Source organism: Ipomoea triloba, chromosome 2 (assembly GCF_003576645.1).
Source record: "Ipomoea triloba cultivar NCNSP0323 chromosome 2, ASM357664v1".
NCBI classification, from domain to species: Eukaryota; Viridiplantae; Streptophyta; class Magnoliopsida; order Solanales; family Convolvulaceae; genus Ipomoea; species Ipomoea triloba.
In genome coordinates, this window is record NC_044917.1 from 13,789,006 (window position 1) to 13,808,727 (window position 19,722).

At 37.4% G+C, this 19,722-nt stretch overlaps 2 protein-coding genes across 3 annotated transcripts; both read right to left on the reverse strand.

The window, feature by feature from the left end:
• Positions 1-2,273: 2,273 nt before the first annotated feature.
• Positions 2,274-3,950, reverse strand: LOC116010664 (zeatin O-glucosyltransferase-like). The gene has a single exon (XM_031250157.1). The coding sequence runs from the start codon at positions 3,947-3,949 to the stop codon at positions 2,492-2,494; it is 1,458 nt and encodes a 485-aa protein (XP_031106017.1). The 5' UTR covers position 3,950; the 3' UTR covers positions 2,274-2,491.
• Positions 3,951-11,081: 7,131 nt separating this feature from the next.
• On the reverse strand, positions 11,082-13,402 carry LOC116011225 (arabinosyltransferase XEG113-like). 2 transcript variants are annotated; one of them, XM_031250760.1, is made up of 4 exons: positions 12,960-13,402; positions 12,415-12,528; positions 11,461-11,559; positions 11,082-11,368 (listed from the first exon to the last, which is right to left on the reverse strand). In XM_031250760.1, exons 1-4 carry the CDS (start codon positions 12,996-12,998, stop codon positions 11,342-11,344), a joined length of 279 nt encoding a protein of 92 aa, XP_031106620.1. In that variant the 5' UTR covers positions 12,999-13,402; the 3' UTR covers positions 11,082-11,341. The 2 variants fall into 2 exon arrangements, with proteins under 2 accessions (XP_031106620.1, XP_031106619.1); XM_031250759.1 differs by having other exon boundaries at positions 12,928-13,402.
• Positions 13,403-19,722: the final 6,320 nt, after the last annotated feature.

Genomic DNA, 19,722 nt, shown 5'->3' on the forward strand with positions numbered 1-19,722 from the left:
ATATATATATATATATATATATATATATATATATATATATATATATATATATGTATATACACATATATGTGTATATACACACATATATGTATATACACACACACACACACACACATATATATGTGTGTGTGTGTTCAAATGCGGCGGCGAGCTCCGGTGCGATCATGCGGCCTAATCTGCACCGTCCAATTTCATTAATCCTACTGAAACTCGCGTATGTTTAAGTGGGGTTATTATGGTAATTTTAGTATTTATATTACGTGAATTGGAATTGTGCATTTTAGTACATAGTGTGGTGCGTTTGAATACATGTTGTGGTGCGTTTTATTACGTATGGTGGTGCATTAATTGTGTTGCGGAATGGTGTGTTTTAATCTATCCGCTGGTGCATTTTCATATGTAGAATGATGTGTAACTGTGTTGTGGAATGGTGTGTTTTAATACGTCGTCTGGTGCATTTTAATCCATTGAATGGTGTGTATTTTAACACATTTGTTTCTAATAAGTGTGGTGCATTTTAATACGTAGAATGGTGCATATTTTAGCANTGTTTCTAATAAGTGTGGTGCATTTTAATACGTAGAATGGTGCATATTTTAGCACATGTTTTCTAATATGTGTAAATAGTGTATGCTTATAATCTGACATGAGACACGTTGTGGTACATTTTAATACGTAAAATGATGTGTTTTATTAAGTATATTGATGAATTTTAAGTGAATAGGTGCATTTGGTATATTGTGTGGAATGGTGTGTTTTATCGGTCCTCTGGTGCGTTTTAGTACATAGAATGGTGTGTTCTGTAACATATATATATTGCGCGTTAATTTGATGAGTTGATATGATCTAATGGCTGAAAATAGGCCGCACGGCCACACTTAATGACCAGGTCACACCTGATCATGACTATATACATATATATATATATATATATATATATATATATATCATTTAAGAATTTCGTTTTGTTAAGTGACACCAATAAAGTAATATATATTTTATGCTTGTCAAATTGTGTAACATTATTTATATTTACTCCGTGCCCACAGGTTTTTGTTTTTTTTTTTTATAATTTTATAATTTCGTAGAAATTTGGAGGATTTTGTCAAATAACCTTCCATTGGAATAGAGTAATACTATATATTTACCTCTCTAAAAAATTTCTCTTCAATTTTTCTCTCTTTAGTCACTACAATTTGCTTTGGTTCATGATCAAAACATAATCAACATAGGTCAATTAACATTAATACAAAAATTAAATCAGAATTTTTGTACCAACAATTATTATTATTATTATTATTATTATTATTATTATTATTATTATTATTATTATTATTATTATTATTATTATTATTATTATTATTATTATTATTACTACTACTACTATTATTATTATTAGAGTTAATACTCATTTTGGTCCCTCAATTATTGAGTAGCATTGCTTAATTTAGTCTTTAACTTTAAAAATTTGTCCCCTAACTTGTAAAATCGCACTCAATTAATTTGATCTTCCGTTACAAAATAAATCCAAATTCCATTAAATTGAAGGGCAAAATGGTCCATGCACTAATTTTTTTCATCCCAGTTTTCATCCCTTTGTCGTGTTTCACCCCCTTTCCCTCTAATTTGAAGAGCATGAACTTGAACTGGTAAAAATTTTAAACAATTTATGTGTCAAATTAACTCTTATTTTAGACCAAATGGTTAATTGAGCACTTGTGATTAGTATATGAGTTTATTTGACCCTTCTGCCAAAATAATTTCACCAGGCTACTTGATAGACGATAGACAGCATTTGGGAGAAGAGATCAAGGTTCAAACCTCAGTAGCGGCAGTATGCTCAAAGTGGGCAAATTTTAAATCAAGTGGACAAATTCCTTGTCGACATTTAGATCAAGTGGGCAAATTCCTTGTGAGACATTTAAAGTAGACATTTAGATCTTCGCTACGTTTTAAGAGAAGAACTGTACTATATTTGATTTGAGATGGATATTTCCAATCATTTTTTATGATTGAAATTCCAACTACTTTAGATACACCATTAATTTTTATCCAAAAGAGTTTAAAAGTAAATTCAAAATATTCGTCTACATTATTTTTGATAGTTGAAACAGTGAAATGAAGGAACCAGAGTCCAGAACATATAAAATAGGGTAATACTTGTGTGTCGGATCTTTGATTAATGGGTCAGATTTTGACTCATTAATCAAAATTAAGACCGTCAGACAATCTCACACAAATTTTTACTTATAAAATGAGTATAAACTAATTAAAGCCGGCAATAATAATATTATATTGAACATATATAAATACATAGAGGTAAATCTTAGAGTAGCGCGCGATGAACGTGCCTTAGCTTTACGCAACACACATATGTGAAGTACGTACGTCTCTAGGCCGGCATGCATGCACATACACCCTCCAATTTTTATTTATAATATTCTTACTGACTATAGCCGTACCAATGCAAACAATTAATTAAAGTTATTTATTATCTAGTAATCTGGGCAATGAAACTATCCATCTCCAGCCGAGAAATGCCACCTTCCATTACTGACTCCTTCACGGCTTTCCCCACTTGTGCCGCCTTATTCCTCAGCTCCTCTCCTTCCGGAGACGCCATCAATCTCCTTATGGCGTTTCGGATTGTGCTGGACCTTATTATTTCATCCCTCCGTTCCCAATCCCTTATGGGTATCCCGGTTTTAAGGACTTCTGTGATGAGAATGGCGTTCCTAGGCTGGTCATATTGGATAGGCCAGGTGGCTAGGGGGACTCCCCTGCACATACTTTCCATGCAGGAATTCCACCCGCAATGACTCAAGAACCCGCCTGTTGAAATGTGGTCTAATATCTCTAATTGGGGTACCCAGTCTCGAATAATAAGCCCTCGCCCTTTGACCCTCTCCTCGAACCCGGCCGGCAACTTTATTTTGGTGTTTTTGTACCCTTTGGTTAGGTCTTTCACCACCCAAATGAAGCTTTGGCTACTTTGTTCTAGGCCTTCCGCTAGCTCGTAGAGCTGGTGGTCGGAGAGAATTGTTTGAGTGCCAAATGAGACGAAAATCACGGACTTGGGAGGCTGTTTGTCTAGCCATTCTAGGCATTTGTGGCGTGATGAAGAACAATCATCGTTGCTCTTTTGTTTAGTTACCACTGGGTTGAACGGACCAATCCCCCAAACAGGCCCTTTTCTCGCTAGCTTATACACCATACCAAGCAGGTCTAGATACGGACCCTCTATGGCTCTACAAGAGTCATAAATATTGCCATTGCAGACCGCGTGGCTCTTGCGTTGATCCACGATGAACTTGAAGAACTCGGGCGAGAAACAGGTCGACGGGGTCGGAAGGAGGTCGGGGATCACGGCCCCGGCCGGGAGCACAAATCTCCCGACCAGCTTCCACAGAAACGACGGGATATGAAGCGCTTTCCGCAGGACCTCCCAGACGAGCGAGGCGTCATGGAAGGCCGACCCGACGTAGAAATTATAAATCTCGAGGTTCCGCACGGGACCCACCGCGTCCTTTACGGTGTTCACCATCAAGGCATCATTAACCACCACGAGCCTCTCGCACTCGGACGAGAGCTCCTTGAGGAGGTCTCCCGTGGGTCGGCGCAAGTACGCGGCGGCGTTCATGGCGGCGGCTACGAAGTCCATGTAGGATTGGGACTCCGCGGTGGGGTTGATGTTGGAGAGGTAGGTCGGCGGGGCGGGGACGTCGTGGAAACGCAGGGTCGGATACTCGGAAGGGGCCCACCCTTCGATCCGTCGCTTCACGGCCGCGATGTCCACGCTTAAACCCACGAAGTAGACCGGCAAATTGTAAGACGCGATGAGGCGAGACAAATGGAGGAGCAAATTTAGGTGGCCCTGCGCCACAAAGGGCACCACCACCACTATCACTTTAGTTTTAGTATCATATATATACTTTCTTGCAGAGTTCATAGACGCCATTATTGTATTGAGACTCGAGAGTTATAGGATGCTCTTTCGCTATTTATATCATCTTTCACATATATTATATTATTTAATTTGCATCTTTCATTGTGAATTGTGATACCACAGAAATTACTAACACCCATTTTTTTTTTTAGTTTTTCTTGGGAGGGGACAGGGGGTTGGTGCTTGTCAACAAATTTTATTTTATACCTATATATTTGATTAGCAATAGAAAAATATTATATGTATTTCTATTCTCTGCTCTCAACATTTACTCCACATTTCAAATTTTGATGTAGACACATTTATAAGAACCTACATGAAGAAAATAGTATAACCTGGAGGGTGTGGTTAAGTAGAAGGGACTCATTCATCCTTAACCAAAGGTCAATGGATCAATAATTAAATTATTAGTTTAATTATTTTACACATTACGTTACCTCTGGTGATCTAGTGTGACGCATCTCAGTTGTCATTTTAAATGTGTGGCTAACAACTAGTACCTTGTAAACAATTATGAATATTTCAAAAAAAAAAAAAAAAAAAAAACTCATGATCTATCCATTTCGATAAATCAACAGTTAAGAATTGTTAAAAATATATATATATATAGAGAAATATGCAGGTCAATTTTATAAAAATGAAAACTTAAAAGTTTACAATAAGTATAAAATTTATATGTATTGTTTTTATCAAATTCTTCAACATTGATAAACATTGATGGGTGATTGAGATCAATCCTCTTTTTACATTACCAGTTATTTTCATTTGCACCCAATCCCCCTCTCTCTGTATAAATATATAGAATATAGGTAATCAAATTACATAAACAAACATAATCTAATAGTAAAGAATTGAATAGGAGAATCTAATTAACCAAACCTCATCACCAAAAAGAGATTTACTATATTCCGAATGACTTTTCAATATATTATTAGTGGTAGCAGCCTAGCAGGTAGCTCAGTCGTTTTCTTTGTCCGGCCTTTCATAGTTTCATGTAACACGTGATGCATGTAAAGAAAACACAAATATGCAGGAGTCCTGTGCAGATGTGCGACAGATCGCGATCGTTGGATTAATTAAGATTAATGGCTAGAAATCAATAAGACGGAAAAAAATGTGATGATATTTTGGTAAATTTAATGATATGTTAGTGCATTTTATATATATTTGGTAGTACTATGAACCCAATACACAATCAAACATTTTCATGTATGTATACCACAAACCAATACTTAGTGCACCACAGACCATCATTTGGAGGTGCAACACAGACTAATACGTAGTGCACCACAGACCAACCCCTAGTGCACCATAAATCAATACTTAAAATTTTGATATAGATACATTTACAGGACTCACATGAAGAAAATAGTCTATCAGTGCCTGTCACATTAAGGAGTAAATTTAAGGGGGAGATATTTGGGAGTACATGTATAGAACCCATTTGATTAGTATTATTCAAAGAGAACAATTAAATTATTGGTTCAATCATTTTACACATTACGTAACCTCTAATGTGATGGCATCTCGGTTGTCATAGAGAAAATGTGCAGGTCAATTTTATAAAAATTAAAACTTAAATATATATATATATATATATATATATATATATGTGTGTGTGTGTGTGTGTGTGTGTGTGTGTGTGTGTGTGTGTGTATGTATATATATATATGTGTGTGTGTGTGTATATATATGTGTATATATATATGTGTGTATATATATATATACATATATAACTATTGAAGCACAAACTTTCTCAACCTACTGAAATACAAAGAGTCAATATCACAATCTCCCATATATATGTGAGTGTAACTTGGTGTCACTAGACCACAAGGTCTTGGGCATATACTCCATCTGTCTCATTTATCTGTCATACTCACTATTCATTGGTCAAACCAACTATTTCTTCTATATTTATTTTCTTTATTATTTTTTCAGTTATTTTTAAATTTGATTTTTTGTTTTTAATAGTACTTTTAGTGTAGTTTCTAAATATATAAATTTTGTGTATTAATATTAAACTTAATATTATGAAAAATTGAATTAAAAATAATTTCAATCAAGCCTCGTTAACCGAACCAGATACATAAAATGGGACGGAGGAAGTATATATATATATATATATATATATATATATATATATATATATAGTAAAATTAAATAAACAAACATAATCTAGTAGTAAAGAATTGAATAGAAGAATCTAATTAACCAAACCTCATCACCAAAAAGTGTTTTACTATATTCCTATTGACTTTTCAATATATTATTAGTGGTAGCAGCCTAGCAGGTAGCTCAGTCGTTTTCTTTTCTTTGTCCGGCCTTTCATGTAACACGTGATGCATGTAAAGAAAACACACATATACTGGCTGATTAGGGCCGGTTTTTTTATTTGTGTGATCCTGTGCTATTAAATAAGTGAGGTCCTATTAAAGTATAAATAAACTGCGAATTGAAGAAAAGTTATTTGCGTGAATATTACGAAGTAGAATTTTTTTTGAATAATACGTAGTAGAATTTAGACCAGTCATGAAAACCTAATTTTGAGCCAATATAATCACAAATACATATACTAACTATTGGACCAGGGTTGAACTAGGGCCTCCAAAATTTTTGGGACCCTATGTTGTTGCACATCTTGCACGCCCTAAAATCCTACCCTGTACCTGATTCTGGTGTAGATACTCCTCCTATGCAGATGTGCGACAGATAGCGATCATTGGATTAATTCATATTAACGGCTTGAAATCAATAAAAAGGAAAAAATATGGTAATATTTTGATAATTGTAATGATTAGTGTTGCAAAAATCGCCGGGCCGCGTTGAGGAAGGCCGAAATCCGGCCGCCTAGGCCACCGGCCGACTGCTTTTTTTTTGTTAAATTATAAATCTTAAACATTTAAACTATTAATGTTATAATGTATTAACTAATACTCTAATAGTCTAATAAGTAATAACTAATAAGTAATAACTTAATAAAATAATAAGTAATAACTAAATTAAACTAATAAGTAATGCACTAATAATTAATAAATAATAACTAATAACTTAATAAGTATTAACTATTTAACTATTAAAGTGTAAAGACTTACAATATTAAACACTTTACAATTATTAACACTTAAAATATTTTTTAAAAATTTTTATTAAAAAAAATAAAAATAAAACTAGGCGCCGATTAATCTGCGCCTAGGCGCTAGGCGCCCCCCAAGCGCCTAGCGATTTTTGCAACCTTGGTAATGATATGTTAGTGCATTTTAGATATGTTTGGTAGTACTATGAGCCCGGTACACAATCAAACATTCCCTTATACACCACAGACCATCATTTGGTGGTGCATCACACACTAACCCGTAGTGCACCACAGACTAGCCCGTAGTGCCCCATAGACCAATACTTAGTGCATCACAAAGTTCACCACAAAAATATGCTTGGTGCAGAAAATTATCAAAATGTTACTGCATTTTTTTTCTTTTATATTCATTTCCAAGAGTTGATCTGAGCTCATCCAACGGTGGCGATCTGTTTGCACATGTGTGTGTCTATATGTGTGTGTGTGTGTGCGCGCGTGCGCGCGTGATGTACAGATAAGAGGTGGTGAATTTACGGATGAAATTTTGTTCCGCAAGGGATTGAGACTATGACACATACTTGAGTGACAACTAATAAGGTCATATGCACTAAAGTATTGGAAGCCACAAGAATCCAAGCAAGTTCGCATTAATGGTTGAGCAAAAGCCAAGTAATTAGAGGTTAAATGACTAATATAAGATAACACAAGAAAACACAATAAGAAGGGATGTGCTCAAATTAAGAGATATTGCCTTCTAGATGCCTTAACAACTTAGAAGATTAGGGGGGAACAAATAACCAAGGAGTCAAATGGCAAAGCACATAAGCATCCTAGACTAGCCACTTCCGTGAGCAAACAAACAAGGATTGCCCCACTCTCGTGGGGTATCAATTGCTAGCTCTTAAAGTGTTGGTCCTGATAGAATGAGGGAGTGAGTCTAGAGAGGGGGGGGGGTTGAATAGACTCACTTAACTTTTCAAATTTCTTCTCAACAAGCCGATCAGAGTTTTATGTTGCATAGCGGAATTGAAACTTAACCCTTTTAATATTCTTTTCATGTTTGGTTAATTAACTTAGTAAAATATTTGGCTTTGTCGTGAGTGATATGAAAGCAGTAGAGAAATAGTCAAAGTAGAGAGAGAGAGAGAGAGAGAGAGAGAGAGAGAGAGAGAGAGAGAGAGAGAGAGAGAGAGAGAGAGAGAGAGAGAGTTTTTATAGTGGTTTGGTTGTTAACTAAGCCTACTCTACTCTTCATCACCACTTGTGAAGGTTTGCACTAAAAGCTCCTTAGTACAAAACGCAACCAAGTTTGCTTCCTTGATTACCACGCTGGACAACAAACTTGAACTACCAGGTTTTTCAACTCCTCCGACTTTACTCTGCCTCTTTCTACTAATCCAAGTAGAGATTTGAAAGTTTGAAGAATTGTTTCTTCTTTTCTCTAACTGAAATCTTGGTTTCTTAAGTTTGGATCTTCTCGTTTTGAAGCAGCTCAAGATTTCTAAAATCTGGATATTTGCGATGTAGTTTATCACTCTTTTCTCAATCAATGGTTGTAAATGCTTGATGTTTAAAAGCTTTTCTCACACTTCTTCAGTGAGTGAAGAGGGTATTTATAGGCATGAAAATAGTTCCGTTGGAGGGAGAACTGAATTTCAAAAAGCATATTGACCAGTGGTTAAAGACCAATGGGTAATCCGGAAGGTAAGTGAGTTTGTCATATTTCCAACCATTGATCCCTTGCAGTGCGCCAAACATATGCTTTTTGTTCTGCAATAAAAGGACTAACATTTAATGAAAATTGACCTTAGGATATTTTCATAGGATTGACTTTTTTCCTTAAGACATATTTCTCACTTTAAGGTTTCAGATAATGTTTTGAGTAGTCATTTCGAGTAGTTAACCAAGTTAACGTCTGAAGTCTTAGGTCTTCTTGGATATAATTGGATGTCTTTAATTTGTCAGTCACTCTTTAACTCCTCGAATGTTCTTTCTTTATCATTCAGTCTTGATAACCTTTGAGAGGTAGACCCTTCCATTCTTTGGTCTTTGCATCCTCCCAGTCTTGATGTCTTCATCTTTGAATCATCAACTTCGAATCTTTATCTTCGAGTCTTTGACTATGTGTGTTACATTTGGTTGAATGCGTTTAACCACCCGGTTAACCATTCGGTTATGATTCAAACAAAAAGTATACCTATCATGAGTCTAAGAAATAAAAAGATTAATGGGTCTAAATTCTTAAGTTTGGGGAGAGAAAAAATGGCCGAGAATTCTCTCTCGACGCAACACAACAGCGAAGAATAGGATCAGCTGGATCGGAGCACAAAGAAGACGAAAACTTCAACAGAGTCACCAATGCGCGAAGCCACGCAAACTGGGCATGTGGGATCGAAAGGAGGAGCGGGACCAGAGAAGCAAACTGGAGCTTTATCCTTCAAACAAATTGTAGCCAATGAATACACGCAGAGTGAACAAAAGCTGCTGGCGGAGGAAATCGATTTGGTTTTCGATGATGAAGAGGAAGCGGATGATGATGTGGACAAGAACTGCCCGGTCATCAAGCTCACAAGGGAAGAAAAGGTTTAGCTACGGAGTAAATGGAAACAGACATTAATCGTGAAGGTGATGTCGAGAAGTGTTGGTTATGGATACCTCCTGAAGAGACTGACGGCTCTTTGGCGACCCAAAGCGAGAATGGAATTGGTGACAGTCGACAACGGGTACTTTTTGGTGAAGTTCGCGTCGGTAGATGACTATGGTTTTGCAAAATATGGAGTATTATAGATGGTACTGGATCACTACCTCATTGTTAAAGAATGGGTACCAAACTTTGATCCGTTTACAGATAGAACGGAGAGCATAATAGTTTGGATCAGATTTCCATGCCCCCCAACTGAATACTACGACTATAGCTTTCTGATGAGAGTTGGGGCCAAAGTTGGTCGTCTGATCAACATTGATACGACTACTAGTTTGGTTTCTAGGGCTAGCTTTGCGAGGGTCTGCGTTGAAGTAGACATTACTAAGCCACTGCTTGCCAAGTTCACGTTGCGAAACAGAGTCCACCCGATAGTGTATGAAGGCCTCCACCTTATTTGTTTCAAGTGTGAAATATATGGAGATAATGCTGAGGGTTGCCGTTTGAACCAAGCAGAAGAAACAGACGAAAATCCGATGACAGAAGGAGGAAGTCGGCCGAAAAACCACTCCGGTACCGCTAACGGTCAGAAAGGTGGTGAAAACGGCAAGAATCTCCTATCTATGGAAAACAAACCAATTAGGCCGAACTCATGGAAGACTATGGTTTTTGGATGGTAGCAACGAGACAAAAGCAGGATTATTCCAAAAATCAAGGAAATAGGAATCAGGGAAGAAAGGTCAGTAAGATGCAGGAAAAAGAAACAACCCAAATGTGCAATACGGGTCGAGATTTGCAAACCTTGTCGACATTACTAACGAACACTAGAAAAAAATGCAAAAATAGCGACGGACGATTTTCGTCACTAAACGGGTAAAATTCGTCGCTAAACTGTTTAGCGACGGAAATCGTCCGTCGCTAGAATTTAGCGATGCAATTTATTTCCGTTGCTAAGTTTTAGCGACGGATATTTTCATCGGTACGTTAAAATAATCCGTTGTTATATTCACTCGAACGACGATTTTGATGCTGATTTTTGCGACGGATTCGCGACGGAATATCCGTCGCTAAATCCACAATATTTCTGTCGCTAGACTATTACGACGATTTGATGACCCACAACATTTCCGTCGCTAATTCATTTTTATTATTTGAATTTGACGTCATTTAGCTACGATTTAGTGACGGAATGATCCATCACTAAAGTTAACTACAAATTTTTCTATCACTATTTTGTTAGTATTCTTTATTTTATTAGATACTTAGCTACGGATTTACTACAATATTTTTCCGTCGCTAAATTGTAAAATTTTTTAAAAAATATACCCGCTAATTAATCTGCATTAAACCTATAATATAATACATCAATAATATATTTGTAAAATATATTATATTAAAACATTCATACTCATAAACAATGATAAAAGTAAAGTAATTAATATCGTTAGAAACAGTACCAAGTATCCATCGTTAGAAACTATAACATTCATACTCATAAACATAATCTAATCCTCTCCTAGGTTTTCATCATTTGAATTAACAAAATGTTTTAACAAAATGTTCAGCTTGCTGAGTATTTTGAGGTGGTGGCATAGAAGTGGATAGTATCCCATTGCAGAATTCTTGTTGCAGTAGTACTATTGGAAAGTTGGCAGCCTTCTGATCCTTCTCAGCATAGTCACACATCAAGCCATGACTCTTTCACCTTTAAATGAAAAAAGCAACAGTCAGAAATTTTGGTAATGGGACAAAATTTTACAATCTTAGCATGAAAGCGTTTAAGGACAAGAATTACACCTCTTGGGGCATTAATGGATTGTCAAATAAAGAATACTCCCTAAAACTGATCCCAGGTCCAAATTCCTCCTCTGGTTGTTCCCTCAACATCACATTAACCTGAAGTATAAAATGTATCACACAAAGCAATGAGGCCAAAATAAGAAACATAACTGCTTAGTGATTCTTCAGAATCTTTCTGGATTCAGAAACTTTTCAAGAGTGACTAAAGGTCAAATAACTATGCAAGTTAGTAGTCACAATGAAATTCCAATGAAAAGTAAAAGTTAAACTTGTGCAGCTGCAAACAGAATGGGAGAGAAAAGCTTAATTGCTAATAATATTAATCAAGCAATGTTAGATGAAAGAAACAGAATGGGAAAAGCTTAATTGCTAATGATATTAATCAAGCAATGTTAGATGAAAGAGAAAATTGTTAACAGATTAAAAGGAATTTTATAAACTGCTTTGTCTCTTTTCTTCCTTTGGACAAGTTCAAAGGAATTTTTTAGAAAATGCCAATGAGCTGTTACAAGTAATGTTTTTAGTACCAAAAGATAACTTAATGTATGAAAATGACTCAAGTATGGCTAATAACATCATCACAGACCTCTATATATATATATATATATATCCAAAACTAACTCATCAAACCAAAGAAAAAAATTTGAAGTATTAGATTTAAGAAATAATATTACAAAATGCAAGAACCTATTGATATAATAATATGATCTCTTCACATACAACAAATAATAATAAAAATTTGCTTTCTTGGTTTAATCATGGGAGACTTTGAATGGGATTTGAAACTTTAAATACATAATATAAGTATTATACATGTTTGATGTTTGCTGATGGAATTAAGATGGCATCATAATTTGTAAACCAAGGGAACAAGAATTATGTTCTTAATTGTCATTTTAGTGGAAGAAATTTGAGTTAATAGCATATTGAACGCGTCTTTGAAGTTTGTACCTCAAACACATGATCCAAAGGACAGACAAAAGGATATCTCGTCATGGATCCCACCAAAACACCAGGATGTCCAAACCATAATCTATCTAACCTGCACCATATTGGAGGCATCACCTAAAATCACAAAGAATGACATAAATAATCAGGATATTGCTTGGTGGAGATATAGACAAACAATCCAATAGAAAAGCGATTGCTCTTGTAGGAAAAAAAAAAAAAAAAAAAAAACAATGTAACAACTGCTCTAATAGTTGTGCTAAAAAAGAGTGACAATTCAACAAGTTCAGAACCGGAGTCCTGATAAAGAAAATCCTTGCAAATGGTTTCTACTATCTTATTGGGATAAGAAACCGCAGTACTGAGGTGAATATCATCTTCAGACATCATTACTGGCAACACAAAAGGTGATTGATTAACCTTCTCCGAATCTTCAAATTTAATCATGCATTTTGGCAATTCTAGAAAAATGAAAAGTTAATATTCCGCATTACAAAATTAGGGCAGCCACCTTACATATGAAAAGGAAAAATAGGAATAGCTCTCACTATTGTGCGATTTAGCACACCATTGTCGGCCACCAACATTCACTGCCTCGCCAGGAGATATGAAAACCTCAGCCACCATCGGACTGCCGCCACTGCTCACTGCCTCTTTTCACCGGGAAAGAAGCTCGCCATCCACCGTCACCTGCTTTGCCTCGCCGGAAACAAAGGAGCGAAACGCCGCCAAGCTGGAGCCCAAGGTCGTTGGTTCCCCTGTTGCGCTGCTGGAAAGATGAAGGGGCGAAGACAGAAGAAGACAGCCGTTGCCACCGCCGCCAGGGACTGCCTCACCTCCGCCGCAGCAACTGCCACTGTCGTTCCTCGTCGATCTGCTACAACGCCGACCACCACCGTCGCGCCGATTGTCTGTTCATCGCGACTGGCCAGCCACCTCGCCTGAGATCTGTTGGACGATAAAGACGACAGCAACTTGGAAGGGAAATGATGAAAACGACTGCAATATTGTTTATATACCTAGGGCTAAATGATTAGATCTGATGTTATATTTGCAATGACGGAATTTGAATCTGTCGCTAGATCTAGCGACGGAATCGAATTCCGTCGCTAGATTAATTTTTTTTAAAAATCGCAATCTCACCTATTACTACTATAGCGACAGAAAATTGGATCGGATTCAATTTTCCGTCGCAAGATTTTATTTTTTAAAAAAATTAACCCGCTCCATTAATTATTTAGCGACAGAATATCAATCCGTCGCTAGATTTAGCGACAAATTTAAATTTCCGTCGCTAGATTTTTATTTTAAAATAATTTTTCCCGCTCCGTGGATCATCTAGCGATGAAATTTTGTATCCGTCGCTACATTTTGTCAAAAAAAATTCGCGGTCATTTTTTAAATAAAAATACCCAGGAATAATGCTCTAGCGATGGATCATAAAATCCTTCGCGAGAACATTATTCCCGGGTTTATTTTGCTTCCAAAAAAATGAGTGCGAATTTTTTTCCAAAATTAGCTACAGATTTAACGATAAAAAAACATAAATTCCTAAAAATTTATGCGCGAAAATTTACCACTAAAATTAGCTACGGATTTAACGATAAAAATTTTTTCCGTCACTAATACGTCGCTAATTTTCAATTTTTAAAAAATAAGTAAATCCGTCGCTATTCCGTCATTAAATTAGCAACAGAATGAATCCGTCGTTATTTCCGCGTTTTTTGTAGTGAAAGAGAGAGACCAGATAGAGGAGCAATTAACAGGTGATCAAATAGAGAAGGAAAACCGAGCTGAAGGTGTTAAGCGGTCAAACCCGTCAAAAGGGAAAAGGCCCACGACCCAGTGTCTGAGAAGTAGATTGTTGGAAACAACATGCATGGCATGCATAAGAAACAGATTGAGGTTGGAGAGCCAAGCACCAGGAGAAGGCATAATAGAAAAGCCCAAGAGACACATAATAACCAAGACGGCGCTACAGTGGAACATACTTTAGTTATGGGTGATAAGAATGGATCCAAGGTTGTTCAAGTTTTCGAAACGGAGGATAGGAACGATCCAGAGTGCTTGGAAGGAACAGAGCTCTACCATGAGCATTATGGTGACCCACCAGACGGTGAGCGAGCTCAATACCAGACGCCGACGTTATTGACGGACGATGAGGAGTGTCCTGAGGATCATGATGTTGCTGCCATGGAGCTGGAGTCCTAAGGTGTTCTCTCCCCTGCTCTTTGTGCTTTTTGTTTTGCTCATGTGGTTTTTCGTTTGGTGTCTATTTCTGTTATTTCTTTTTCGTTTTGCTTCCATGAAAGTTTTCATTTGGAATTGTCAAGGGGTAGCTTCTAAGAGCTTTATTAGATCTGCCAAATGGTTCCTTAGTAAACATCACCCGGATATCTTTTGCTTAGTTGAAACTAAGACGTCTGGGAGTAATGCGGGCTCCATCTGCGCCAAGCTTGGTTTTGATAAATGGGTAAGGGTGGAAGCTCTTGGGTTTAGTGGGTGAACTTGGATTCTCTGGTCGAACGCTATGCAGATTGAGGTGCTCAACTCTCACCCCCAGTTTGTGTATATGGTAGTCAAAGAACTGTCTAGGAGACTATGGAATTTTTTGGTGGTGTATGGAAGCCCTGCTCTCCTCCTTTGCCATCGGCTATGGAGCTCTTTAAGATGAAACAAGGTCCAGATTAATCACCCCTGGTTGATTGCTGGAGAATTTAATGCCAATGCCAACAACGAGGAGTGTTTAACCCTTTCTAATCCTGGTAATCACAGAAACGCTAACTTCAAAAACTGGATTTTCAATGAAGCGTTACTCGACCTTGGCTTCTCGGGGCCGAAATTCACTTGGAGATGGGGAAAGGAGGAAGGAACCTTCAAAGGTGTTAGATTGGATCGTGCACTTTGTTCGCTTCATTGGATGGATCTTATGCATGATACGAAGGTGAGCCACCAAACGGCTATTGAGTTTGACCACTGTCCCATTTTGGTGGAGTTTGATACCAAAGCCAAGAAAGGTGGTAATAACTTTATGTTCTAGGGTGCTTGGACGAATCACCGCTCTTTTCTGGAGTTCACCTATCAAAACTGGGATAAGGAGGGTTCAATTTGGCAAGATAAAGATGCTATGACAGATAAATTCAAAGAATGGAAGCAGACCATTTTTGGGAACATCCACCACAGGAAAAACAATTTGTTGAGACGTTTGGATGGGATCCAAAAGAAAATGAACCATGCGAACCATAATGGACTCGTTAAGCTAGAAAGAAAAATCAAAAAAGAGTTAGAAGATACACTTCAACAAGAAGAGATCCTCTGGTTTCAGCAAGCGAGGGAGCAGTGGATTGCCTTGGGCGACCGCAACACCAGGTTCTATCACGCTGCTACGAAGAGTAAAAAGGTTAAAATAGGGAGACACAATTTCTTACAGGTATTTTCACTAAAGATGTGGATGCGGTGGTCACTCGTGTCCCTCAAGGTAAGTTCCCTCTCCTTAGTGAGAAAGAATGGAATTCGTTCAATGTGGCATTTGTAATAGAGGAGGTCAGATTAGCTCTTTTTGAAATGAGCACTTTAAAAGCCTTGGGACCGGATGGTTTCCATGCTCTTTTCGATCAAAACGCATGGTAAGTGGTTGGTAATTCGGTCTTTAAATAAGTGGATACGTTTATGAAGTCTGGAGAGACGGAGGACGGTATGAACGATACATTGATTGCCCTCATTTCTAAAAACAATTGTCCCACTAGTGCTAATTAGTATCGTCCAATTAGCTTATGTAATCTCATCTATAAACTCATTACAAAACCTATGACAAATCGCATCAAACCTCTCTTGAAGAAGCTGATTGGGCAAGAATAGAGCAGTTTTGTGCCATGAAGGCAGATTACAGACAATATCCTGGTTTACCAAGAAGTGATTCACTCTATGCGTAACAGACAAGGAAAGAAAGGTCTCATGGTTCTGAAAATTGACCTTGAAAAAGCCTACGACATGCTCAATTGGGACTTTATTAGGGATACCCTAAAGGCCATGGGCATGAAGAGTGAGTGGATCAGAAACATTATGTCTTGCGTGGAGTCCCCCAGAATGAAAGTGCTATGGAATGGGAAGTAGCTGGACCAGATTATTCCTTCTAGGGGTATCCGTCAGGGGGATTCAATGTCTCCCTACTTGTTTGTTCTGTGTATGGAACGTTTGAGTCATGCTATCAAAGAAGAAGTGGACCAATGAAGATGGAAAGGCATTCGCCTTTCAAGGTATGGCCCTCTTCTTACCCACTTATTTTTTGCTGATGATCTCGTTTTGTTTGCCGAGGCTTCACAGGAGCAAATTGTTATCATCTCGAAGTGTTTGGAAAGGTTTAGCCAAACCTCAACTCAAAAAGTCAGTTTGACCAAGTCTCAAATTTTCTTTTCTAAAAATGTGGACGTTGAAGAAGCTCGAGGAATAACTATCATCGTGAGTATCCTTGAGTCTAATAACCTTGGAAGGTACCTCGAGGTTCCCACTCTTCATGGTAGAATCACAAATAATCTCTTCTCTCCGATGTTGGAAAGAATGGATGACAGGTTGAATGGATGGAAGACTAAGTTCTTGACTTTAGTAGGCAAGCAAATTCTGTCTCAATCGTTGCTCCAAGCAATCCCGTACTATGGTATACAACAATGCTCATGCCAGCTGGGATCTGGGAAGAGATTGACAAAAGGATTCATAGATTTATTTGGGGGGGAACCCTTGAGACCCGGAAAAGCCACCTTGTGTGCTAGGAGGATGTGACAAAACCAAAAAATGTTGGGGGCCTGGGAATTAGAGGAGCAAAGGACATGAATATGGCTTTTATGGCCAAGCTAGGGTAGCAGATCATTACCAACAAGGAGAACCTTTGGGTAAAAACCTTAAAAGGAAAATACGCCTAGGGTAGGACTGGTATTGACATGATAGGGGAAAAATAGGTATGTTGAAATGCTTGGAGAGGTATTGATGAGTATAATAGTGAGCGTAAAAAGAGGGTGTAAATGTCGTTCCGCTAAGGATTGGGGCTATGGCACGTATTGTGTTAATTATTAAATTCTAGTCACTAAAGTATTGGAATTCACTAGAATCCAAGCAAACTAAGATTAATGAACGGAAATAAAATAATGCAAAATAAATAAGGGATAAACTATATGATAAAAGAGTGGGGTCAGATTAAGGGTATTGCAATCTTGATGCTCTAACAATCTCAAAATTAGGAAAAAATAATTAACCAAAGGATTTATTGGCAATGCACTCAAGAATTCAAGTTAGCTACTTTCGTAATCAATAACAAGAATTAGGCTAAGATTGCCCCACTTTCGTGATGCATCAATCATAACCTTAAACACAACAGCATTATAAGCCCCCAAATTACCCCTATTCTCATAGTAGGAAAAATTGGGTTGAAATTGGTTAGGCTGAGTCTTTCACCCAACTTTTATTGTGATGAAATCCTCTCCAAAACAAATCAATAAAAGCTGCGCATCAATTATCAATAAGAGGAAAATATAATCCAACTCAAACATAAACCCTAGGTAAACAATTATTTCCCTTTATGCAATAATCACAAATCTAGTATCAAGAATAGCAATAGGACCCTAATCCAAACCCAAAAGCTAACTACTCATGCATCAAAACAAAGCAATAATAAATAACCATAAACATTGCAGGAAATCTGAGAAGAAAGTAAATAAATGAATAAGAGAACTTTACTGATGAAGAAAAAATCCAACTTCAATCCGAGATTCCAAGCTTGAAATTAAATAATCTAATATAAAATTAATCTAAACTATGCTAGGGAAATATAAAGAGAATGGAAAAATAATCTAAAACTAACTAGGGTTGGGAACGCTGTAAGGGAACTTCCTCAAATAGCAGAAAATTGTAGTATAAATAGGAGACAGATGGGCTTTGGCCCATTAGGGAACTTCCAATTCTTTTCCAATTCTTATTCTTGTTTCCTTTTGTGATTAGGTAATTTCCTTTGCTTCCAAAACTTGTCCAAACTGCTCCAAAATTCTTCCTTTGCTGCTCCTTGTGGATAATTCAACCCTTGGGACAATATAACACACAAACAATTCTTAATTTCATTAGGATAAAGAAAATAAGCATCAAAACAACTAAAATAATGGGTGAATTATTGTACAAAATAGTAGATATCAGGTATAGTAGCGGCATTCCCCATCACTCAAAAGGGAACCAAAATCTATACTAAAGATGGGAGAACATCTCGGTTCTGGAGGGACACGTGGGTGTATGAGAAACCACTATCAACCCTCAACCCCAACCATGCAAATAATGTTAACAATGAGAAAATGGTATGTGACTACTAGGACAACAATAGGGGATGGAAGTGGGAACTCCTGCCTCCTCTACCAACAAATATCAGACATCAATTGCAAGCAATCACGCTACATGTAGGTGATGGTGACGACGAGTGCTACTGGAGTCCAGAGGCATCAGGTTAGTTTTCTGTTCGTTCTGCGTACTCCTTGATTCATGACTACCCGAGTTACTTGCAGGAAAGCGTTTGGAACTGTCTCTAGAAGCTAAAAGTCCCAAACAAGCTCAAGACTTTCATTTGTACTGCTATCCCTGACCGGATAATGGGAAATGGAGAGAGAAAAAGACGAGGCATGGCTAGTGATGATATTTGTGGGTTGTGCCCTGGGTTAATGAATCAGCGGATGACATTCTCAAACACTGCAACAAAGCTACGGAATTTTGGAGGGCTTTCACCTCTACTGCCAGACGCAGGAAATGGGAGCAGCTTGGCTTCAGAGAATGGATTGCCACAAACATTAGAAACGAGAAAGATGATGTCGAGGGTGAAGACTAGCCCCGCCGATAGATGAGTTAAAAGCTTCTCTATTGAAGATGAGAAATTTGTGGTTGAAATCCACTCTAATCTGCGATTACAAGCTTGATAGATGAGTTAGATATGTAATATTAGACTAATCTAAGCTAAAAAAAAAAGTCTAGTGAACTGAAGAGAAATAAACTAAAATTATCTAGGGTTCAAACTCCATCAAAAGATCTAAAAAGAACACTTAAATATGAATAAGGTGCAAAAGGACGCCCAACGTTTCAGAAAGTACTAGGAAAAATGGACGGGCTGAGGGACAAGCGTACGTAAGTTATGGATGGCCAGGAAGACAGGCGTACACTTGGGGGTACGGGTGCTCCTGGAAATTCCTAAAATGCATTCCAAACTCTTTGATTGATTCCTTGGTTCAAGAATTGCTTAGAACTTCCAAAAAATCATTGAATTTCTCACTTGTTGTGAATAGTTTCACC